We start from the raw sequence: 24,763 nt of genomic DNA, 5'->3' as shown, positions 1-24,763 counted from the left end.
TCATACATTTTCTAAGTTTTCACGTCTTTGAAAACCAAAATTATGAACAGATCCGCGTTTATCTAAGTAGATCTGGTTCTTCATACATTTTCTAAGTTTTCACGTCTTTGAAAATCAAAACTTTGAACAAATATGCGGTCCTCTACATAGATGGGCGCCTTTAGTATCTTCAAGATTTTACACCTTTGAGAACTCAAAACGCTAATAGATATCACGTGGGGCCCATTGTCTTCGTGATTTTTTCTCTCTCTTTTAGGAAAATATTAAAAGATGGAGAAAAGCAAAGATGTCGGGAAGACAAAAGCTTCGTCAAAAGAGATGCCAAGGACAACCCCAGTGGTAACTAGGAGTAAGCAGAGAGGTGAAAAGCTGAAGGCAGCGGATAGGGTGCAGGATAATGCAGAAAGCACGGCCCCCATCAATGCCAACATCATCGCAGCAAACGCAGTAAATGCCGCGGCAGCCAAAGCAGGAGCTTCAAGAGCTGGTGGATCTAAAGTTGGAGCTCCAAGAGTAACCAATGCTCAACTACAGGAACATCAGGAAGTCGTAGCAGAATCAGGAATACAACAACCCCTCTATGGGATGCCCTTAACCAACGAACAGAACATACCTTTTCCGTCCAAGCAACCGCTTCTAATAGCAGGTCAACCCTCACAACAACCGTCGGGGTCCCAAGGTGCACGGTTAGATCCACCAGAACCAGTAATAAGATCGTGGATGAGGAACAAACTATAGCCGCTGATGAGAAATTGCGGGCAGGAACACCAAATCAAGGGTCAAATCATTCCGCTCAGATGATAGCCGAACTGACAGAATTAAGGAAGAACCAGAAGGCATACACAGATGTTGTGGCGATATTAGCACAAGAGAACCCAAAACAAGGAAAATAATTTATCGCAGAGGTAGAAACCAACGCAACGACGAAGCTAACTCCAAGGTTGTAGCACCTAATCAAGATAGAAGAATGGTGATCGCAAACAACCCACTTCCATTGAATCGAAGAGGAGCAAGGAGCAGCCAAGATCAGACCCTGATTACAATCCCGAGAACTCGGACTACTCGACGGTACCACCCCCTACGAGCAAAATCTACCATTCATGAAGAGCACCAGATCGCAATGGAAAATCTGCGTGCTGAGATGCTGGCAGAAATCAAGGAGCTAAAGACTAGGCAGGGAGGCGGAAGACTAGAGCAAGTGATGAAGGAAGCAAACACTACCCCGCTGACACCACACTTGGCCAGGGCTTCCATACCGCAGAAGTGTTCGGTTCCTGCTTTCGATTGCTATGACGGATCAACTGATCCTGCGGCTCATCTTCGATATTATAATCGAATGATGGCCCGTTGGGATAACGAAGACTCCATACTGTGCAGATACTTCCCAAGTTTAAAGGGTCCGCGTTGTCTGGTTTGATAACTTGCCATCAAACTCCATCGACTCCTACGACCAACTCACAGAAAAATTTCTAGCAACATACATGTACAACAAGGTTGTCAATACCGGCATGGACAAGCTATTCTCGCTGGAGATGAAATACAAGAGACCATCAGAGAATATACTATATATGGCACAAGATTTGCCAAGCTATTGGCAACGTAGATCCCGTGGTTAGTATCAACTGCTACAATGGGGATGGACAGGATGAGTCCTTTATTTGTCGAGATCCACGGAACCATCCCTACCACCGAAGGAGATCTCCGGATAATCATAGAAAAGCATGCAAGGTTAGAAGAAATTCAGCGTGAAAATCCCAGAGCTCATACTCAACGTCCCACGCACAAATTCGTGGATCAAGCCAGCGGGTCCAAAAGAGGAATCACAGAAGAACGTCCCAACGAAAAAAAAGAAAAGGGATGATAGACGAAGAGGTGATCGAAAATTTGAAGATCAAATCTATACCAAGCTGAATACCAGTTATTCGCGCATCCTGAGAGATCAAAGGGAGGGAGAACTTCGATTGGCCATGGTCCAAGGGAAAGCAGCCTCCTAGATCAGAAAAAATCCAAGGAATACTGTGAATACCACTGTTTCAACGGTCATCAAACAGAAAAGTGCAAAAATCTCAAGATAATGATTCAAAAACTAATCGACGCAGGAGACCTGAAGCAATATATACAGAAGATTGATAACGAAGATAGAACCAAGAGAGGCAAGCAGGTTCAATTACCAGAAGGCAACCGCACCCTCAACACGATTTCATGTTCAGAGATTCAAGGACCATCCCTAACCGCCCAGATTGGGAAGAGATTGAGAAAAAATTCGAAGATTATTGTGAGCTTTATAAGATCGATGGGAAAGAGGTAAACGAGCACGAACAATGGATGGACGCGCCCATGACTTTCGATGCACGATGTGGAAGAAGACATGGAAGACCATAATGATCCTCTAGTCCTCACACTCCCAATAGCAGGGTGCAATGTCAAGAAAATTCTCATCGATGGAGGAAGCTCGTCAACGTCCTGTTCTATGACACGTTCAAACGTATGGAACTCAACGACGAGCAACTGCTGTCATCTTACTACACCATCTACGGATTCAACGGCGCAGCTACAAAGCCCCTAGGGGACATTGTCTTACAAGTAGACGCAGGGCCCATGAAAGTGGACACTCGATTCAGCGTCGTAGATGCACCTTCACCTACAACGCCATCATCGGAAGAAGATGGGTTCACAAGCTCAAGGGAGTAGCGCAACCTACCATCAATATCTCAGATTCCCAACACCCCTGGGAGTCATGGAAATTAAAGGAGACCAAGTAACTGCGCGGGAATGTCAGACCTTACAGAATCAGATCAATAATGAGCGGGAAGAAAAGCACCAGTCCCGAAGAGCCAAAAATAAGGAGATAACCATAGATACATATCTGGAAGAAATCTCCGGAAAAAGCCTTCTGAACGTAAGCACCACTGGCAGCGCAGAAGCAAGCACCTCCGCGACAAAAGAAGACGGAGAGCCCACCAAATAGCAATCAAAGAATGTTCCTCTCTTGGGGGAACCAAAACCCACGTTTACACCTGTCGAAGCAGCTAAAGAAGTCAACATAGGTACTGAGGAAACCCGAAGATTATCAGAATAGGCACCTTGATGGATGAAGAAAGAGAAGCCGCGCTAATCAAACTTCTAAAGGAATACGCGGACATCTTTGCTTGGAAATTGGGGGACATGCCGGGAATTGACCCAAATTAGTTCATCACGAACTTCGAATAAAACCAGGTACCCCCCCTTTTAGGCAGAAGGTGCGCAAAGTAGCTCCAGAATACCATCGAGCAGTTGAAGTGGAACTCCGCAAACTACTGGACGCAGGATTCATCAAAGAAGTTAAGTACCCAACATGGATCTCTAACATGGTCATCGTACCGAAGAAAAATGGCGGAGTAAGGATATGCATCGACTTCACCAACCTCAATAAGGCTTGCCCTAAAGATAGCTATCCACTGCCAAGCATTGACCAACTTGTCGAGGCAGTTGAAGGATACGAAGAAATGTCATTCATGGATGGATACTCTGGATACAACAATTATTCCTAGCAGAAGAAGATCAGCAACATACAACATTCTATACACCACACGGCCTCTATTGCTATAAGAATGCCCTTTGGACTGCGAAACGCAGGGGCAACCTACCAAAGAATGGTGGATGCAATTTTCAAACCATGGATTGGAAGTACGCTGGAAGTATATGTGGATGATATGCTCGTTAAAAGCAAGCTGCGCAAAGATCATCACCAAGACCTAAAAGATATTTTCCAAGCAATGAGAGTGCACAACATGAAGGTAAACCCAGAGAAGTGCACTTTTGGTGTCACTTCCGGAAAGTTCCTCGGATATTTGGTGACGAAGAGGGGCATTGAAGTCGATCCCGCTAAAATTGAAGCCATCGTAAGAATGCCATCCCCAAAGAATTTAAAAGAGGTTCAGAAACTCAATGGTTCACTGGCTGCGCTGGGGAGGTTCATATCCAGGTCCTCGGATAGATGTAAGCACTTTTTTAACATTCTCAAAAAAGGAAGCAAATTCGAATGGACGGCAGAGTGCGAGGAAGCTTTTCGAAATATCAAAGAATACCTGGCTGAGATCCCTATACTACAAAAACCAGACCCTGATGAAGTGTTGGCACTATACAGCAACAGAAGATGCAGTCAGCGCAGTATTGGTTAAAACCAACACGAAGATAGAGCAGCCCATCTATTACATCAGCAAGACTCTGAACGCAGCAGAAAGGAACTACACGAAGATCGAGCAGCTCATCTTGGCATTAGTATGGGCAACCCTGAAACTCAGAACTTACTTTTTGACTCACTACGTCCGCGTCCCATGCAAAGCTCCGCTAGAAGCAGTCCTTAAAAACGCAGGAAAGTAGGCAGAATTGCAAAATGGAATACTCACCTAGATCAATTCAATATCATCCATGAGCTACAACACTCTCAGAAGTCACAAGTATTAGCAGATTTCCTAGCAGACTTACCGTTGGATAACTGCGAAGAAGTCATCATCGAAGGACGGAAGGCAGCAGGACTACCAGAAATGGACGAAGGTAAAGACCCTATAGACATCTTGGAACCAAAAAATCCTAGGCAATGGGAAGTCTTCGTAGATGGGTCGAAAAATAAGAAGGGGCGGGGATAGGCATCGTAATCACCACCCCAACAGGAGACAGGATCATACATGCTTTCAGGTTAGAATTCAAGGGGCATACCAACAACATAGTTGAATATGAAGCAGTGGTGCATGCCCTTCAGTTGATAATAGAAATGGGCATAACTGACGTGCGTCTGACAAGCGATTCACATGGTCATCCGACAAATAGGGTTGCAATATAATGTTTATGACAGAACATTGTCAGCATACATGGAATTGGTGCAAACACTGGCATCACAAATCCAAACATCAAATTCCGACACCTGGCAAGGAAGGAACTCAGGCACGCGGATGCCCTGGCCTACATATCATCGATGCTCAGAAACGAGGACGTCAAAGCAATCAAAGTAACCAGGATTTACGAGCCTTCAATTGATATTCAAGAACTCTGCGCTGCACAGCAGAGGAACCACGCAGAAGGATATTGCAGATGATGACGTGGGAGAATTCATCGCGGATGATTTCCAAGAAGACGACATCATGGCTAAGGCAGATCAAGATGAAGACTTCAGCAAAGAAGAAGATTGGAGATCTGAGATTCATCTTTTCCTAAAAGAAGAATACTACCCTCGGATCTAAAGCAAGCCAGAAAAATACAGTCAAAGGCAGGAAGATATGATCTGAGAAAAGAAATTTTGTACAAAAAATCTTTTCTCGGACCATTATTACGTTGCCTATCCAGATCCGAAGGACATTTGATTTTGAAAGACATACACCGCGGCGACGCAGGCAATCACAGCGGAATGAGATCCCTAGCAGATAAGGCGAAAACTCAAGGATATTACTGGCCAACAATGATACGAGACGCTGCAAGAATGTCACGAAGATGCGAAGAATGCCAGCGTTTCGCCAAAAAAATCCACGCACCCGCAACAATGTTGAACCCAGTAGACAGCCCTTGGCCATTCTCAAAATGGGGCATAGACATCGTGGGTCCCCTAATCGAAGGATCAGGGAAGAGAAGATTTTTGATAGTGGCCACGGACTATTTCAGCAAATGGGTAGAGGCTAAAGCCCTGGCAAGGATCCGAGACGCAGATGTCTTCACATTCATCTTTCAAAACATCATTTGCAGGTTTGGCATACCAGCTGAGATTGTATCTGACAATGGCAAGCAATTCCAGGGAAAAAACATCGACTTACTCTTCGATACTTTCAAAATTCGAAAGAACAAGTCAACACCAATTTACCCTCAAAGCAATGGTCAGGCAGAAGCCACAAACAAAACCCTCGCACTCATCCTCAAAAAGCAGTTGGACGAATACAAGAAGCGTTGGTGTGAGCAACTACACAACGTTTTGTGGGCTTATAGGACAACTCGAAGATCAGCCACGGGAGAATCCCCATTCTTACTCACCTATGGAGCCGAAGCTATTATCCCAACAGAAATAATCATGCCAACTACGAAGACTGAAGCATGGGAGAAGAACCTCACAGCGGACATGATGTTGGAAAGGTTGGATGATCTAGAAGAGAGGAGGGAGGCAGCACTACAAAAAATGGAAAACTATCAAAGGAAACTAGCAAGGGAGTATAATAAGAGGGTTAAGCTTAGAAATTTCGTAGAAGGGCAGTATGTGCTGAGGACCATTCCCCAATACCAACGAGAAAAGAAGTGGGGAAATTAGCACCAACATGGGGGGGACCCTTCGTCATACATGATGTTGCAGGAAATGGGTCTTATTATCTGCGCAACCTAAAAGGGGAGATCCTCAAACACCCATGGAATGCAAAATATCTCAAGCCATACTACCCGTAGAGGGCAACGCAGACCTGCATCTGCGTGAAGAGCGCCAGAAGAAGAAACGACGCTTGCGATCGACATGTTTCTATCTCTGAGAGAGGAATAGCAAACCTCAACCTATCAATCAAGCAAACTTTTGGCAAAAAATAGTCACAATACATGGAGCAACATAGTAACAAGACGACTGCGTGTAAATAACACCTCACGAGAACCCTACACCTGTAAATACAGCCTCCGCGTCAATACTTCATCCTCCTATTTTTACTATTTACTACCTCAGAGGTTCCATCAATGGAATTCTTCTAAATGTAACTCAACAAACTGAATAGACACTTTAACCCTCTTTCACCCATGGACGTAGACACTCTGCTGTCGAACCACGTAAACACTTGTGTTAATTGTTGTTCTATTTTACTTGGGGAAAGTAGTCACCTACAATCTCTCGGGACTCCCCTATCAGCGTCTATAAGTGTAGGACCATGGGGAAGGCATCCAGCAGAAAGAGATACCCAACCAATCTTATGGCAGCGGGTTGACGGAATGAACGTACATTCCAAACAACTCATATCCTAGAACGCTACCCCGACCCCCACCGTCTGGGAATCCTCTGGCCCAGGATTAGCCAGCGGGGTGACAGGTCTCAAGACGTTCACGAAGATACACATATCTTCGGGTTCGCACTCAAACACTTCGCTATCCTTGATTACATTCAGTTATATTCCAAATTAACCATAACAATATTAAAAAAAATCGGACAACAGATAAAATTAAAACAATGATCAATTCATTAAAAGTTGATTACAGGCTTGGCAATGATACGCGGAAACAAGAAAATACAAAAGGAATCTCACGAAGCCTTATAATCAACAAAGATCAACTCTCTACAAAATCTACTTGGATGGTTCAACCCCACCAGCAGGTTTAGCAATCTTCCCCTTCTGCGTTGAAGGTACGCTCCCACCCGAGGAAGGCCCTGAAGAACCAGATGTAGGGGGGGGGTTTCTCACGGCGCGGATAGCTCTTGATAAGGCCATGCTCGGTCTTAAGATCATACTCGATGCTATCCAGAATTTGTTAGTCTCTTCCACTAGTTGACACGAGCCTTGTACGCAATAACAGTATTCATCATCTCAGCCTTTGACAACAACGAGGAAAGGCGACTCACTTCCTTCGAAGCGGCTTGGGCAGCCTCGTCCCTTGCTGTAGCTAAACCTTTGTGATAATTAATCTGGCTTTCCTGATGCACTAATTGATTGAGCCTCCGCAAGCTCTTCATTTGCAGTGCGAAGCTGTCCCTGGAGCTCTGCAAGGAAAAGAAAAATGCAGATGGTTAGGTCCAGGAAATTACAGAATCACACTCGATAATATAAGCATATACCTTCGACTCTCGCCGAAGCTATTTCATATTCGTTAACAACAGCATCACGGGCTTCATCAAGAAAATCATACTCATCTGACAACTTCTTATAATCCGCTTGAAGGGTTGAAAGGGCGTACTGACTCGCATCTAATTCTACCTGTTTCATTGAATCCAAGTGACGAAGATGGTTGACCTCATTGTTTAAACCCTCCAGACCCTTGTTGAGCCGATACATATTTACTTCAAGATTTCTCTCAGACTCAGCTTGGCGTACCACATCAGCCCTAGACGCAGCTAAAGCTTTGCTAAGAGCACCAGCCTCAGCCCTAGCGTCATCTCTCTCCCTAGCAAGACGCTGAATGTAATCTTAACATCAGAAGACTGAGAAGAACGAGCTTGACGCAATTCTTCTTCCAAGAGATTGATTTTAGCTTCCAATGATGAGACCTGTTCTCGGGATTCACGAAGATTATCACGCGTCCACAACAACGTTCCATTAAACAAACGACGATCATTGTTATATTTGTTCTGCATATCAATCATTTGGACTCGTCTGCCCGCCACTCCTCTGCCAGAGCATTATGTTCATCGGCACGAGCATTCCACTTATCAGCCTCGCTCTTTATCTTCTCTACCAACTCTGCGATGCGAGATTTCTGACGTTCCGCTCTTTCCGAAGCCATACTAACTCAGGAACTCCACCCACTGAAGATAGGGTGGGGGAGGGAGACTCAGACAGAACACTAATTACAGTAAAGGACAACAGCAAGGAAGAGAACAGATAATCAAACCTGTAACAGCCGAAGAATTCTTCTTGGCCTCTTCCAACTCACTACGAGCCATAGCAAGATCCAAGCGAAGCTTCTCCTCCTCCTTGCCTTGTTGCTCCTTAGCCTTGAGGAGACTCTTCAACTCACATCTCCCTATCCCTATCAGCAATGACAGTCTCAGCCGCAGTAAGCTCCTCTTCCCGAAGACGAAGCTTAGCCTCCAACTTAAGGGATTTGGCCTTAAAAAACTGGTACAACATGTGATTGCAATGCTCACTCCTCATCATCTGCGAATCAGAAGATTAGAACACCCTGACTCTAAAAATTGATACAAGGCAAATGATAAGAGAACTCACTCTAACATCCGCTGTTGGGGAAATCCATACTGATACCCATCAGCCAACGCCATCATATCAGCAACAGTCGAGGGAGCGTCGACTACTAGAGCAGCCTCCAAGGCCCGAAGATTCTTATCCCACGCTTCTGCAACCTGGTCCTCGGGAGACAATTGCATCATCTTACGGGTATAGGCATCAGATTTCTTCTCACCCTCCACCACAGGAGCTGGATTGGGTACGAACATCAAGTTCTTCTTTTTAAACCAAGCTAAGATGGCATCATCACCCTCAAGGATCAGTGACTGAGGAAAATCATCTCCAGAAGACCCAACCGAGGCCTTACCCATGTCCGTGAATTTAGCACCCGAAGAGTTCGAGGCTACTCCCGCATCCAAATCTGGAAGGTCTCTAGCACCTCCCCTCTGGAACATCACTAGCATCCACGACTCCCTTGCCCTTTCCATCCGCCTTGCTAGAGTTACCAAGCACATCCCAATCATCGTTTGGGGAAAGCAGGTTGAACTCAGAAGCCAGGCCCAGGGCAGCGTTTATGTCAAAACTATCCTCCGCAGAATAAATCCGACCAAAGGAAAACTCCTGAGACATAGCGGAATTTCACCACCAACACCCTCATCACCAAGGCCAGTGTTATCATCACCAGCATCACTGCAACCCGCAGGATTAGCTTCGGCACCAGCATCATGACAACCTGCGGGATTAATTTCACCACCAATACCGCTGCCACCAGCGGTAGTATTCCCTTCAACAAATTCTTCATCATCATGACCTGGAGGGGATGTATCAGTACGCTCTTCCATATCAGACATATCTTCATCCTCTCCAAGCTCAGTCACAGGACTGTTAACTTCTTCATAACCTCCGCCCCTCGATTGTTGCGGTGGTGGACTGCTTGGGATTTATCCTCCTCTTCTTCGTCGCCTAAAAAGACAAGGCACAAGAATAAAAATCCCTGACTTTGAAAAGAATTAAAACTGCCTCAACTAAAGGACAAGGCATATGGAAATCTTACCTTGACAACCGCATTCTTCGCTGAAGATCAGCATCGGAACTCTCTTCGTCATCTCCATCAACAACATCGAGGGCATATTGGAAATTCATGCCCTCAAAATTCAAATGCCAAGGACGGAAATTCCCATAACGAGCAGGAGGAGCCGCGTATCTGGCTATCTGCGGTAGGACGCCATCCTTGCGGACCTGGAACCCACCCCCAAGCCCAGGGACCAACAACCTCAATAACAGTTGCGTGCCATTCATAGTCATGATCACGCTTGATCCGCTCACGAGTAGGAAACACCAGTTTGTTAGTAGAATTCTCTGTACCCGGGACGTACTTCACCTTAGCACCACTTACTTCACTCAGAAGGCGGATCTCACCACGAGGAGCGGCAATATTCGAAGACTCACACTCCACGGTTTACGATTCCTACTGTTAACATAGTCACCGAAAGACTTGTTAAAATTCTCAGGCGTATACCACTCCCTTTCCTCAGGATTGGGAACATAAAGTCATCATTGTCTCTCCTTTGCTCCGAAGATAACACTCCCTCAGTGCACGAAGATAATTCCCATGAAGTTGGGAAATAGAGCGACAGTGTGTGTTCTTCGAAGAACCCTCTCGACCAGCCAGCACATCATAATAAAAAGAATCCCCAGACTTGTACAAAGGCAACATAAGACCCGCTTCAAAGGCCCCCACCGTGGTCAGCAGATGAAATTCATCAAACTTATATGTCGATATCATCTCATAAGTAATATCATCATCAGCAGCGTAAAAACGAACATCGAATAGCTGAAGACCATGCTTTTCCTTGAAAACCTCCAGATCAATATGTTTGAAGGTCACTTTCTTCTCCCCAACAGCGACGCTACGTATTTCCTGAGAAATATCTTCCTCCTCCACGGGATCAGGCGCAGAACCCTTCGAAGGGTTTCTCGGAAGCTTTCCTCTTAGGATGAACCTTAGATACATCAGTCTTCGAAACCACTTCTTTCGAAGACCTCCCCTTGGGTTGAGACACTGGAGGGGGAGGTAGAGGATGTTGATGAGACGCGGAAGGAGGCGCCACTGACCGAAGAGGTAGGACATCCCGCGTTCTCTTGGATCATCACGCGGATTAACTAAGGGACGAGAAACAGCATACCGGGAGCCAGGAGCCTCTTTTGGCCGGTCCCCCTTCTGCGTATTCCCTCTATGCGACTCACCCTCTTAGAAGATAAGTGCCTCTGACCAGAAGAGAAAAACCCTATGAACGCGGGCATCACCTTGGGAAGATTTAGACGAACCTCCACCAGGCGGAGAAACATCAGGATCCCTACGCGGAGGAGATCTACGCGGACTAGGCGGTGGAGTTTGATAAGAAACCCGCGGACGGTCAGCCATGTCTGCGTAGTACACAAACAAGTTTCAGATTTCCGCGAGACAAAACAGAAATCAAAAAACCCAATTTCATCCAGTTCTTCATAATCATGAACCAGATGGAAAATAAGAACAAACCCTAAATAAAAGGGGAAATAACAAATAGGGGCAAGCATATACGAAGGAAGAAATCATTACTGTTTGTAATAACGAACAGGGGCAATCATACACACTTATATATATGTTCTTCATCACAAACACATATAGCAACAGTTCATCAAAAGATAATCAGACACAGTAAAACCACCTACCTATAAACAAAAATTAAGCAGAAAGCCTCGACGAACAGTAGCAGCAGCAGAAAACCTCGACGAACAACAAGCAGCAGCAGAAAACCTCGACGAACAACAAAGCAGCAGCAGAAAACTTTGAGGAGCAACAGTAGCAGCAGCAGCAGTTAATAACAAGGATACAAAAGCAGAGAACAAAGAATAAAATTCCGAGGAAAGAGAAGGAATGAAATTTATGATTAGAGAATTTTCACATTCCTTCTCATATACATATGCAAAGAGAAATAAAAACCGCCCCACTACCCAAGAAGAAGTTATTGCAAATAGTGGGGAATGTGCCCTAAAATCTAGGAAAATAATAAAGAGAAGATGAAGAGAGTAATACGTTTTTCCACTACCCAAGAAGAAGTTATTACAAATAGTGGGGAACGTGCCCTAAAATCTAGGAAAATAATAAAGAGAAGATGAAGAGAGTAACACGTTTTTTCTTCCCACTTCGACTAACCGCCCAGTAGGAGGAAAAGGGGCAAATTGTAGGTACACATTTCATCTTCCGCCACGTGCCCAAAGACACACGTGGAGGACATGCGGCTAAGGGCATCAAGATATGATATCACGTGGACAGCCAAGAGTCACTTTATCCTATCCCTAGAAAGATCTAAGATCTACGGCTGGGATAGTCACTGACGCAGACAAGACAGGGGCAGAGGACAGCTGTCTACCGCGGACAGACATCTCAACTACCCGCATTAAATACCCTCAAACAGCATACGTGTCAGTCAGCCTGTAGGAAGCGCAGATAATACTGCGTATCAGACAGAACACAGATGCAGCCGAGAACACGAAGACTTCTGCGTAGCGGCACAAAATACAAGAGGATAAGGTTATAACGGGCTTCAGAAGTGAACCCCACGTAACCTCCCTATAAATACCCCTCTCTCCCAAGTGAAGAAGGAGGCGGAAAAATATTGAGAGGAGAATAGGAGAGAGACAGAGAGATAGAGAAAGTGTAAGTGAAGTTCCTCCTGCTACGCAGGCTTATGTTGGTCTCAAAGTCATTGGACTATTTCTGTAACCTTCATACATATAATGAAAAACCCAAACCCGTAGACAGAGATCTGAGTGATGAGTCATATAAGTTAATCGTTTCATCTATATTCATGCATTTATACTTTATATGTTCAATTCGATACTTATGATATATCATGTTCGTACATTTTATACTTCATCCACTATTTATCTTATTGTATGAGCCAAGAACAATGATTGTGGTTGATGAGACGAGGAAGGGTATTAGAACTCTGAATCAAGGATTCGACATAACCTATCCATTTCCCTCAGGCGCAGCTTATTTACTGTACTGTCATGAGTCTGCGCGCATTATTTGTGAATACTCAGATGACTATGATCTTTGTGTTCACAATTGTTTCTTTTTAACCACCGATTTTACGGACCAAGATTTAATGCAATTAGAAATTATGTTTTGCAATCTATTTTATCTCCCACCGTTAAATTTGAATTTCCATGATCTATTATAAGTGTTTATGTATCATGAAATTTGGGAGATAAGAATACTTCCACCATAAAACCTGACCATAGCAACGGCTCATATTGACATTGATACGTTATGCCTACAAATTCATCCTCCGTGGCAAACTTTAAAATTTCGTTTACTTATGGAAAAAGTTAGTTTTAGACTTTTTCATATTTAGCCGAACAAGAGATCAAAGAATCTAGTTCTAAGTTTTTAACGAAAAACTTTTCTTAATTGTTTAATATGCATCACGTTTGGTTTGCCACTTACTTAAACATTCTTTGGAGGTGACATAAGATTAACCATCCCATTTAATTATTACTTTTCTAAGAGATTATTTATAACCAGCAATACCAATTATTACTTTCATAAGTCTCTAATATCACTATATTATGCATAAAATCGAAACTGCATAAATCGCCCATTTCTATCTTTCAATTCTGTGTAAACGAATATTCTTTTCTCTTTATTAACCAGGAAGAAGGAATAAATAATTACCGACCAAAGAAAGCGCACAAATTTATTATCGATGCTTATTGTTTTTTTTGATCGGTTTATAATCCAAGCTTGATGGCAATGCAATCTATATTTTAATTGGAAGATGGGTTGCTGGACGCTCCATTTCGTGAGCCGTGTCCGCGTCCGACGACGTGTGTGGGACGCTGACACGACGCGTGTCCGACGTACCAATTTGCGCGTCTTGCGCGCGTCTCGTTTGGACGCATCGATGACGCGTGTCCGACGCATTTTTATTTTTTCATTTTCATTTAAACTTCTTCCTTTATTTTTACTATTATTAACCAAATGAAGAAAGACAAACATTTAGATCAATAATTAAGGTCTTTATTAGGGTTTTGTAATTGGAAATGACATTTTTTTTTTTGATCAGAAGAGAAGATTTTATTAAAGATTAGAGAATGTACAAAAGTCTACAAAATATAGACTATAAAGAAGCAGACGCAAAACAAAAACAAAACATCAAGAGAAAACAGTATCCCATTGTGAGACAGTATTTGAGAAGTTCAGATGAACTCTCTTCCCACAAGCAGTTGCCCACGAAAGCACCAAAGATTTTACATCAATAGCTAAATCCTGGTCTGTCTTGAACTTGTAATTTTCTTCAAAGGTTCAACAATTTCTTTCTCTCCACAAAACCCAAATTACTGTCGCCGGAATAAAATCCCACACCACCCTTCCAGAGTGAGAAAGCTGATTATTATGCCAAGTATGAGCAAAAGAGAACAAATTTTCTGGAAACACCCACGCCCAATGACTTTTTGGAGTCACAACATTCCAAATGAACTTTGAAACCTTGCAGTGTAGCAAAATATGCTCCTGAGATTCAGAACTATCTCCACAAAGAATACAAGAACTATAAATGTCCATACCTTTATGATTTAACATATCTTTGGAATTAATTGGAAATGACATCACGTATACCTTAGTTGGGTATGTGTTGTTCTAACAATGCATTTTGATTGTACCATGTGTTTAATAGTGACTGATTGTTTGACCTTTGGCGTGTATAAATAAACGATATCTTCTTTTCTTTTGAAATTTATACACATGTAGCATCATTTTCTAATTGTTAGGATCGAAATGCTTGACTTTTTTGTATAAATACATGATTATATATATAAATAATATATAAATAAAATATGTATATACGTGTCCGCGTCCTAGTTTTTTGAGAATTTTGTAGTGTTCGCGTCCGCGTCGCGTCGTGTCCGCGGCTACGCGTCCGCGTCTGTGCAACCCAGATTGGAAGGATCAAATTAACAATCAATCAAATCATCCTTTTTCTTTTCTTTTTTTATTGGGATACATGAAAAGAAATTAATATTAGCCACAGTTTAACAAGACGGTAAGAAAATTAGTTAAGCTTTTAGGGAGGTAAAAAAGGAAAAGTTACAATTTTGATCCACAAAATACAAAGCAAGCAGACGCTGAAACTCTACTTTGTTTATATGTATCTCGGTGATTCCTGATCAAGCATACAATTTGCTATCTCACAGAGAATGTTATTTTTAATATGGTATGAGAACTGATTATACTGCTGATTAATTCAAGATATATTATGGCTATTTCTTAAAAGGAATGAGGGTTCCACTGAGGTGACGGGTCATGACTTCATTAGGACCGCCTACTAATTTGCCGCCGATAAACACAGCCGGTACGGCTGGTTTACAACCTAATCTCGTCAGAACTTTTTCCATTTCTCTTCCATTAGGGTCGTGATCGATTTCGCAAACAGTCGGGTTAATCCCGAGTCGGCCAAACAATGTCGTAATGGTGTGACACATGCAACATGTACTCTTTGTGAAGATCATTACTTGATTTTGTGATGCTAATCTCCCTATCCCAAAATCGGAAGGAGGAAAATGGTTTCTTTCCATCTGAAAAAATAACAATGAAAAAGGAATAACCAACAAGTGAAATGAAAAATGTGCCTTGGTGGTGATCGAAGCAAAGGATGAAGCCTACAAATTCTTAGGAGAAAAATGGATGTTGTATCGGATAGAAAAATATCACTAAGTGGGGATGAGTTTTGAGGTAGCTCCCATGGAAGTATTTATACAGGTTGGTAGTGACAATAGATTATTTAGTTCTATCAAAGAATGAAAAAATGTGGTGGGAATTTTGAACTTTTAAATTTTTTTTGGCATATGCCCATATTACCCCCTTTCTTTTAATCACTTGTGCGCTTAACTTATTTATTAGTTGGGTTATTATCGTAACTAGACTCACTTTTCAATTCCTTCCAAGTTTATGTTGGAGCATCTTATTTAGAGACAAAGAAAGAGAAGTGAAGGTTTATCGTTTTGGAATTCTTTCTTCTTTATCCTTTTTCTCCCTTTAATAGCAAATTCTTAGTCTTAATTTGCACTTAAAAGCAACAAATTGTCATTTAATAAATGCGCAGAATCAAGATTAGGGGTTATCTAATCTAACGTTCTAGACAGATTTTGATTGAAATCAATCATAAATATAATATACCTCCCTTTTGCCGTACCATGTATTTTGTCACAAGTTGTCCGGTTTTGTATTCGGATAATTTTTTCTCTTTTCCGTTATAACTATAGAAATATACACACCAACGTATAGTAGTAACGTGAAACATGACACACAGCTTTTATTTCAAGAAATATTCCGTTTGGTCTTTTGCCGAAAAAAGAAAAGAAGATATCATCATAGATTTGAGAGCACGGAGGATTTGATCACAAGATTGATCAAGTATGGTTAGTGGCTATAGCAAGTATGAAGGGCCAATTATCACAAGGGTTCATGGTTGCTCGGGGTATTGTAATTCTACTCGAGCCTAACCTCCAAGTTTGTCAAAAGCTGCTACGAGGAGTTACCAAATTATATGGGGCTTATTAATCTAATAATGGTGACTGTTCTGTATGATACTCCATCCATAGTTAAGCGGCTTTGGTTTGACAGTGCTATGCATGAATGGTTTTTTGTTTTTCATAGGTGATTTAGGCCCATCATTCATAGTTCTCGCATTGGCAGGCTCTGATATAAAAGAGATACTATCTTTTTTTCATTTTAGTCTATTTTTGGCCGCTACGTGGATAGTACCTCTTTTATAAGGTAGCTTTATTATGTGGATTTGTATGGCAACTGTGGTACTAAGTTACTAACCCTGCACCGGTCACGATTTTTTTTTTTTTTGAGAGAGAATCCATGAAGTATATACATGAACAGTTTATATAAAAAATAAAACTTATTGACAAAGACTAACGAAATTATTAGTCGAATCCGGGGTCGCATCCCGGCGTCACATAGATCAGTTCCCTCTTTCCATATGTTGAAAAAGATTATCAAAATGGAATCCCATACACAAAAATTTTACTCCCTCCGTTCTTTTTTAATAGGTCAGTTTCTATAAATAAAAGTTTCAAAAAATAGTCCAGTTTCCTAATTGGGAAAGTCAAATGTTATTTTAATTTTTTGGGACAAGTGTCAAATGTTATTTTAATTTTGGACCATTTTTCTCTTAACTTCTTTTGATGACAAGTGTCATGTGGACCACTTCACTTTACTTCTTTTGCTAATAAGTGTCATGGGGACCATTTCACTTCACTTCTTTTATTGATAAGTGTCATGAGAACCACTTTCAATAATTAGTTCTCTTAATTTCCTTAAATTTCGCTAAAAACAAAACTGGCCTATTAAAAAAGAACGGAAGGAGTAACTCATAATCTTCAGATCTTCTCACCAAGCACCTTCATCTAACAATTTTAGTACATAATGTAGAATAAAACATCATATTCTAGGTCTCTAAATCAATTGCGTGTCTGTGCGTTGTATAATCATGTCTACGTTATGGTCCATCCTTTCTGCTCTACGTGTTAAGGTATTACAGGACTAGTCGTTTTCACTAAACAAAAGAGGGGAAAACGAGAGGACTTGCAGGTGTGATGCAAATCAAGAGATACTACCCCTGCTCTTTCATAGCTAATCTGCACGTGAGCTTTCGTTGATAAGACCCAGTTTGGCAAAGCAGAACTAAAATTTAGACACATTTCCAAGTCATCATAGTGGGACTGCTTGGGACTGCAAAACTATTGCAATAATGCAGAAACATTCAGATTTCAAATGCACAGACATGAACGAACATTTGCTAGCGATAATTTTCGCATTTCAACATTTCAACTCAGTATCCTAGAGAGTTCTCTATTTCTTAGAGCCAAATATCACACAACCCAAAAGCAAGAAAAACAAATACAACCTGTGTTGTGTTCAACTTAAATCCCAAAATATGGGTATGTAACCAAAATACAAACCAGGTCAATTTTAGCACAAAAATCAATAAATACCTTCTCCTGCAAGACATTCCTCATACCTACTTACTTATCATGATGTCTCCTTGCAGATGATAGAGTTGTAGTGTTCACCAAGCCCAAATGCATGTTTGTGGTATGACAACTTGATACTTGGATTAGAGGAGCTAGTTCCACTGTCGGATTTATACTCTTTACCCATCTCCACATCGGGGAAGGATCCTGAATATATCACAATATGTTTCCTAAGACAATGAGTTAATGCCCCAAGTTCTAGCTGTCCTCCCCATGCTGCAGTAGACTCAACTTCTTTACAGTAATTCTCAAATATCTCCGAAGGCGAATTATCAGAATCCATTTCAATGTTGTTGTCTGATAAAAAGAACGGAAGGAAATCTGATTCATGTTGTCTCATATAAGAAGCAGCCATTTCACGAAGCTTTTGGTAGCTATAGGGTGAAGAACCTCCAGCAAAGTTAGCCAATTGATCCTCCACAGCTCTATAAAGGCAGTGGCCATCAGGTTTGATTTCGTTAACCACCAATCCTAATGGCTCAAGCTTTTTATCCAACTTTTCATCTTCTACCATCCGGTTGCTGACAATATTGCTTTGCTCTTCCTGTATTCTTTGCTCTCTATCTGCTTCTTGCTGAGCTCGTTTTTCACGCCTTTTTACGCTTTTGCTGGGTTTTGAGGAGTCGGCTTGATTGTTCACCGAAACACCAGCTATGGCCTTCACCAAAGTATCAAGATTTGTCTTTTCCTTGCCATCACTATTGCTGTACCCTAATGAGGCAAGTTCTTCTGCATGTTTTTCTTTGAGTTTGGTAGACAGTCTAGAGATTTCATCCTCCACCTGCTTCTTTTTCGCCTTCTGTTCAGCTTTGCTACCTTTTGCAGCTGCTTTTTTCATACCCGCTTCTTTGTGCTGAAGTTCAGTAATCTCTTTCCTGTGAATAAACTTAGTGGTTGAATTTGGATGTTGCAAAGAAACTTACAGTTTTACAAAATTCATTCAGGTCTTTAGATTGTACACATGCAAGGACTCATGAAGATACAGTTCTTACTTCTTCATAACACAATCAGTACCTGGCTAGCGTGGTCTATGATGTGGTTTATGGCTTGGGCGATTGTTATCCAATGTTGCCCGTCCGTCCATCAGAAATACTAATTACTATATTGGAAGTGATTTTTGGCCAGAGAATAGGGGGAATTCTCGAGCAGATGAGACTAGTTTACAGAATGCTTCAATGACCACTTATAATCTCTTTTTCAGATGGTGACTTTCCTTGCACTAGAGATTAGGGAACGGTTACATTGCATAACCACACAACTCTTCTGTTCTTTGCGTGGTTTGTTATTCTGTTAACTGGTTTATCATGGTTTCTAAGAACACGAGGTTGCAATCAGGGAACAAACAATAAAGTTAAAGATTGTTGAAGAGCTAGGTCTGAAATCTGAACCGAAACAGATAAGTATTTGTACTAACTTGATCCTACATCTCACTCTACCATTAGATTCTTCGAATGATCGACCATCCTAACAAACTTCTCTAGTGACACATGCAAATAGAGGGAAAAAAAAAACAAACAAATACCAGCAAAAACAAGATACGAATTTTCGATCTTGAAACAATGAAACAATGAACACCCACAGCGAAGCGAAGAACATGAAGCACTGAAGTAAAGTACCTGTGCCTGGAAAGCATGTCCTCACGATTTTCTAGTTTCAAGGCAGGTGCTTTTTCTGGATTCTTCTCCACTTCTTCTTCTTGAGAATGTTCCATCTTAGACTGAATAAAACAAACATGAAAAAGGATGACAACATCAACACCATGTTATAAAATTTCACATAGATTTCAATATATCAATTCCAAAAATTGAAAAATCATAAACAACGAAAATAATGTAATGGAACGATTCATTGCTACTTACTTGAGAGTTTCGGCAGCTGCTCCTGAAAGCTTAGTATTGCACCCCGTTTCACAAAGTGGAGGGGATGAAATTTGACTTAATTCAGATTTCTAGGGTTTACAACGAATATGCTCACAGAAAAATACTGGTCTCGAGTCTCGACTCGTTAAATCACAACCGTCATTACAAGCGGCGTAAGATAACGGCTAAGATAAACAAATAAATCTTGTGGGCCCACCGCTTAAACCAGTAATGTATGTTTATCAGTACGCAGTGACTAAATACAAGTACAACCCATGAGTCATCACTGGACTAATGTTTGTTTTCTGCTGACTCGGCCCCTTTTCTGATGTCAGATAGTTTGTGTTTTATTTTGAGTCAGATCTGACTCGCGATCTGAGTCAGACCTAATTCCTGATTCGGACCGTTTAAGTCAGGTAATAAAATATCCCTGATTCATGGGAACAAACCATTGACTCATATTTTTGAGTCAGATGAGTCAGATCTGACTCAAAAAACAAACATATTGAGTCAGATCCAGATGAGTCAAATGATTTCAGTCAGATCCAGATGAGTCAGATCCAGACGAGTCAGGTGAGTCAAGAGAAAACAAACATGTTCTAACTGCAACCCTTCTTAAATATCAAAAGTTTTACAAAACCAAACCGAACTTGAGTAAGCAAAACCACCATCTTCTCCATCTTTGTTTCCCGTAATACAACCTGATAGATCATTTGTGATTATATAATTAGTAAAATTATATTAATCGTTAGATATTGATATCCCCAGAATTTGGGATTGCACAAACCTTAATCAACCCGTCAACCCAAACTACACCTGCCTGAAATTACCCGTTTAGGAGCGGGTCGACTATGGGTCACAGCATCAAAACCCGCCATATGTTAGGTCGGGTAAAGGTAGCACCTTACCTCACCCGATTTAACCCGCCCACCTGCTTAAATTTCCTTAACCCTTAGTTTACTCCTCATCGATTATTCTTAGTCGTTCAATCTCATACATAAAACGAACTCTATCATTTTTAACCTAAACCTAATCGCAAATCGTCGCTTCTGCCTTTATTCTCCTTCTCTCAGTTTCTTCTTCACGCTTCTTCTTCAGTTCATTTCAGATTTCAGGACTTTCAGTATTTCAATTCAAATCAAAGTACCAACGCAACAAGCAACAAAGCAAGTTTCACAACAACAAAGTAAACAAGTCAAAGCTCAGGTAAGTAAGATGCTAAGATTCATATAGTTACAGTTAGGGTTTTGTTTGGAATCTTTGCATATAATATGTGTTCTTCTTTGATATGACTACTTGATACTTTGATTATAATTTCACCTCCTGATTCAATTAGGATATGGTGAATTGCTTGATTTTCTATTTTTCAATTAGGGTCTAATGAAATTGCTTGCTTTTTATTTCAATTAGGGTACCGGTTATTCAATTTTCTTCTCTTTCCAAGATTAAATGATTCAACAAGCCCGCAAAATGGGGTAGTGCTCTGTATTTTTTATTGAGGTAAGGGGAATTTTATTCCCAATTTGAGTTTGAATATTTAATGATTAGTTTCTGCTACGTATGCAATATTCTTGTTTGATATATTCTGTTAGAGTATTGCTCGGTTAAACCCACCAAGCGTTGGTATTTCAAGTTTGGTTGTCATATTTTAGTATCAATGTACTCGAGTTAACTTCGTTTAGGTTAGACTAGAAAGTATAGAAATGTTGAGACATACAAGTATTACTCTGAAGACCTGAATATCTTGAAAACATAACGACTACAGTGAAGACATCATCCTTCCACTTGAGGTTAGTGATATTGGATTGACTTGTTTCCATTCCTATCGTAACTTTCAAGTCGTTTAAGATTGAAAACATAACATGCGAGGTTATATTTAATATTCTAGTATTAGACTTGATCATTTTATTATGATCAAAGTGTCAAGGAAGAATATTTGATTACGAAGTATAACGTTTATCGTTTAAACTTCGTAAATACGACATCGACAGAATCTATGTAACCTGTAACTTGTTACTTGATTGTGTATTGGACATAGGTGTGATTTCATCCTAGGAAACTATGTTTATTTACATATGTTTAAAGGAAGTACGTATACAAAACTTGTTTCGTAATCTAAAAGAAATCAATAGGTGTATTGGTCCGGTTTTCAATGAAGATATATTGGATGACCAATTCAAACCTAGGTAAGAACTTTGGCATAACCGATCTTGACTTATGTTGAGACTTATGCTAGATACGATGTATACCTAGTTTGGGATACACAGTAGAACCGATCTTAACTTATATTGAGAGTCTTGGTAGAACTGATCCTTACATATATTGGGATACATGGTAGAACTGATCCTAGCTTGTGTTGAGAGTCTTGGTAGGAACGAAGCTTACCTATATCAGGAAAGGCTATTTCTGAAAAAGATATAGTATGGATGATAACGATACTTTCATGTTAAGCTCTCTGAGATTGTCAATGCTTCTTTCTCACTTGGAAAGACTATTTATGAAAAAGATATATTATGCAAGATACTTGGATCGTTACCATCTACGTACGAGTATAAAAAACATAGTATCATTGAAGCTAATGATCTTTCCTCCTTATCAAGAAGTACTCTTGTCGGGAAATTAAAGATTTTTTATCAGAAGTTTTTGTCAAAAAGGAAGTCCGTTGGCTTCTAGTCCGGAAAACTCCAAAGATCATGTAGTTATAAATGATGAAGAAAATGCTGAATTAAATCATCATTTATCTCTTGTTACTCAACAAGTCAAGAAATAATCGAGACAACAAAAGAGAAATCACTCTGTATCAAGTAGGAATCATTCTTCTACTTCGAAGTTAAAGGATACATGGGATGATGATGATAATAATCCTCAATGCTACAAATGCCAAGGCTTTGGTCATATCACTCCAAACTGTACTACCAAGGTCTCTCGATGGGAGAAAAATGCATATACTGCAACCTTTGACTATTCTCCTGATGAGATCGATCAAGACTATAAGACAAATTGTGTTGCAATAATTTCAGAGATCTACAATCCCGATTCATTTCCAACTTTAGATACACAAGAAGATTTCATTCCTAAGGTTTTTCCACAAAAACTTCTTTATCAAGATAAAAAATTCAATCCATAGAGTCTGAGATCAAAGGAATAAAATTATCTCTTGATCAAATCAGATTAAGCTATCTGAGTGATAAAGAAAAGCTGAATAGACGACTTGTGAAAACTGGACTTTCACTATGTTCTAAAAAGGAATGAGTATCTAAACTTATCAATGACATTAACTGTTGTCATGATGAAATCAAAAAAATTAAAACTAGAAAACTCAAAATTGAGGAATATCGTGGCTGCTCTTGTAAATCAATCAAAGTTGTCTCCAAGCCAAAAAGAGACCATAAGAATTGGTTACATAAATCTCTCAAACATAATGGTTGTAATCAGAGTATGTATGCACCTTGTTTCCGATGTAAACAATGGGGACATTATCAAAAATAATGTCCTACCGATACACAAAAACGTAGACATTGTCTAAAAGGAAGCAGATATTGTTCTTCAAGCATGACAGGATCATAGTTCCAATCAAAAGTTAACTCAAAAAGTCGAATGGAATATTTGGATAATCTGATTTCTCGATATCAAGATCTTGTCTCAAATTTGAGAAAGGAACTTAACAGTTCAAGAAAAAAGATCCGGTTAAAGCAATCTGTAAGAATGCTGAGACCTCTAAAAGGGGGAAATTCAACAATCGAAAATCCATACTTCATAATAACTTAACTTAGTAATTATAAAAATAGACCCTTATCAGTTTTTTTTTTTTTAAATGCTAAGGATGTTTGTGTAAATATTTTCGAAATATTTTGTTGAATAAATTTTATTTATTAATATCATTGCTCCACATATCGATTAATCTCCCGCAATTTTATTTCATTGGAAAATAAAAGCTTACTCAAGTAAGTGAATTTCCACGTGTCATAATCATTTACATGTGAGCATTTGAAACAAAAATAAGTAAGGTATGCACTTATATAATTACTTAAAAATTAATTAAAATATAGTACTCCAAGTTTCTCTTAAGTGTCAAACAAAGATTCAAAATTATATAGCTATAGCATCATACATATATTTATAACTTTCTACTAAGCATTTTATCAAACATATGTGGTGCATTAGTTTGATTGCTAACAATGATCTTCGTTTTCATTGACAAAACAAGAAGTACGAAGTACTAGAATCAATACATGATTTTTAATGTAATTTCTTACATCTCTAATCTCTAAACTCAAGTACCACGTTTAATATTTTCTACATACATACACAACAATGTTGAAGCATCTCTCAAACCAAAAATCCAAATGAAAAAAATTAGATTGGGTTTTGAAGATAAGTTCCTGATCTAATAGTTTCATGCGATACACGAATCCAAAATATCAATACAAAGATCCGAAAAACGAAAACAACCAGGACTAAATTTCTACCCGTCAGAAATTTTCAGCAACATTATGCAGTTTTGTAAAATACTCTAAAAATACTTTTGAGACTCCAAAAATTGTGAAATTTGTCGTGGATGATCTTCAAGATGTCTAATAATACTCGGTTAAATTTTATAGACCCAATTCGTTTTCATTAAAGAGATCCACATAAAACTTCATAGCATGTGCAAAAAATTAGTTTATCATCAACAATATTTTGCTAGCCATGTTACAATCCTAGTCCATCAAGATAAGACATAAAATTTAACTCTAGGTATCTAGTGACCTAAAATTTTCAAGCATCATATAAATTCGTTATAAAAATTATATTGTTAATTATTCAATAAACAAAATTAATAATGACTTTATCACGTTGTAGCAATCGTTTTTCGTTTTGATATCTATGGCAGAATATAACATATTAAAATTGTTGGAACAATTGTTAAATGATGCCTGCACAAAAAATAAAAAACAAACACGAAACAAATGTTATGGTTGAGTCGCGGACTAGGTCGCTCTCTTT

General features: G+C 40.1%; 2 protein-coding genes across 2 annotated transcripts; one reads left to right on the top strand and one right to left on the bottom strand.

Annotated features, from left to right (window-relative positions):
* The first annotated feature begins 15,177 nt into the window (after nucleotides 1-15,177).
* On the top strand, nucleotides 15,178-15,291 carry LOC113361673. Its single transcript, XM_026604841.1, has one exon. It carries the CDS (start codon nucleotides 15,178-15,180, stop codon nucleotides 15,289-15,291), a length of 114 nt encoding a protein of 37 aa, XP_026460626.1.
* Nucleotides 15,292-17,633: 2,342 nt separating this feature from the next.
* LOC113357492 (deubiquitinase OTUD6B-like) lies at nucleotides 17,634-19,916 on the bottom strand. Its single transcript, XM_026600899.1, has 3 exons — nucleotides 19,778-19,916; nucleotides 19,535-19,635; nucleotides 17,634-18,793 (listed from the first exon to the last, which is right to left on the bottom strand). The coding sequence occupies exons 2-3, from the start codon at nucleotides 19,627-19,629 to the stop codon at nucleotides 17,917-17,919; spliced, it is 972 nt and encodes a 323-aa protein (XP_026456684.1). The 5' UTR covers nucleotides 19,630-19,635; nucleotides 19,778-19,916; the 3' UTR covers nucleotides 17,634-17,916.
* Nucleotides 19,917-24,763: the final 4,847 nt, after the last annotated feature.

This window comes from Papaver somniferum, chromosome 3 (genome assembly GCF_003573695.1).
Source record: "Papaver somniferum cultivar HN1 chromosome 3, ASM357369v1, whole genome shotgun sequence".
Taxonomy (NCBI): domain Eukaryota; kingdom Viridiplantae; phylum Streptophyta; class Magnoliopsida; order Ranunculales; family Papaveraceae; genus Papaver; species Papaver somniferum.
Note: the sequence above shows the minus strand (reverse complement) of the source record. Positions and strands in the feature narration are given on the sequence as shown.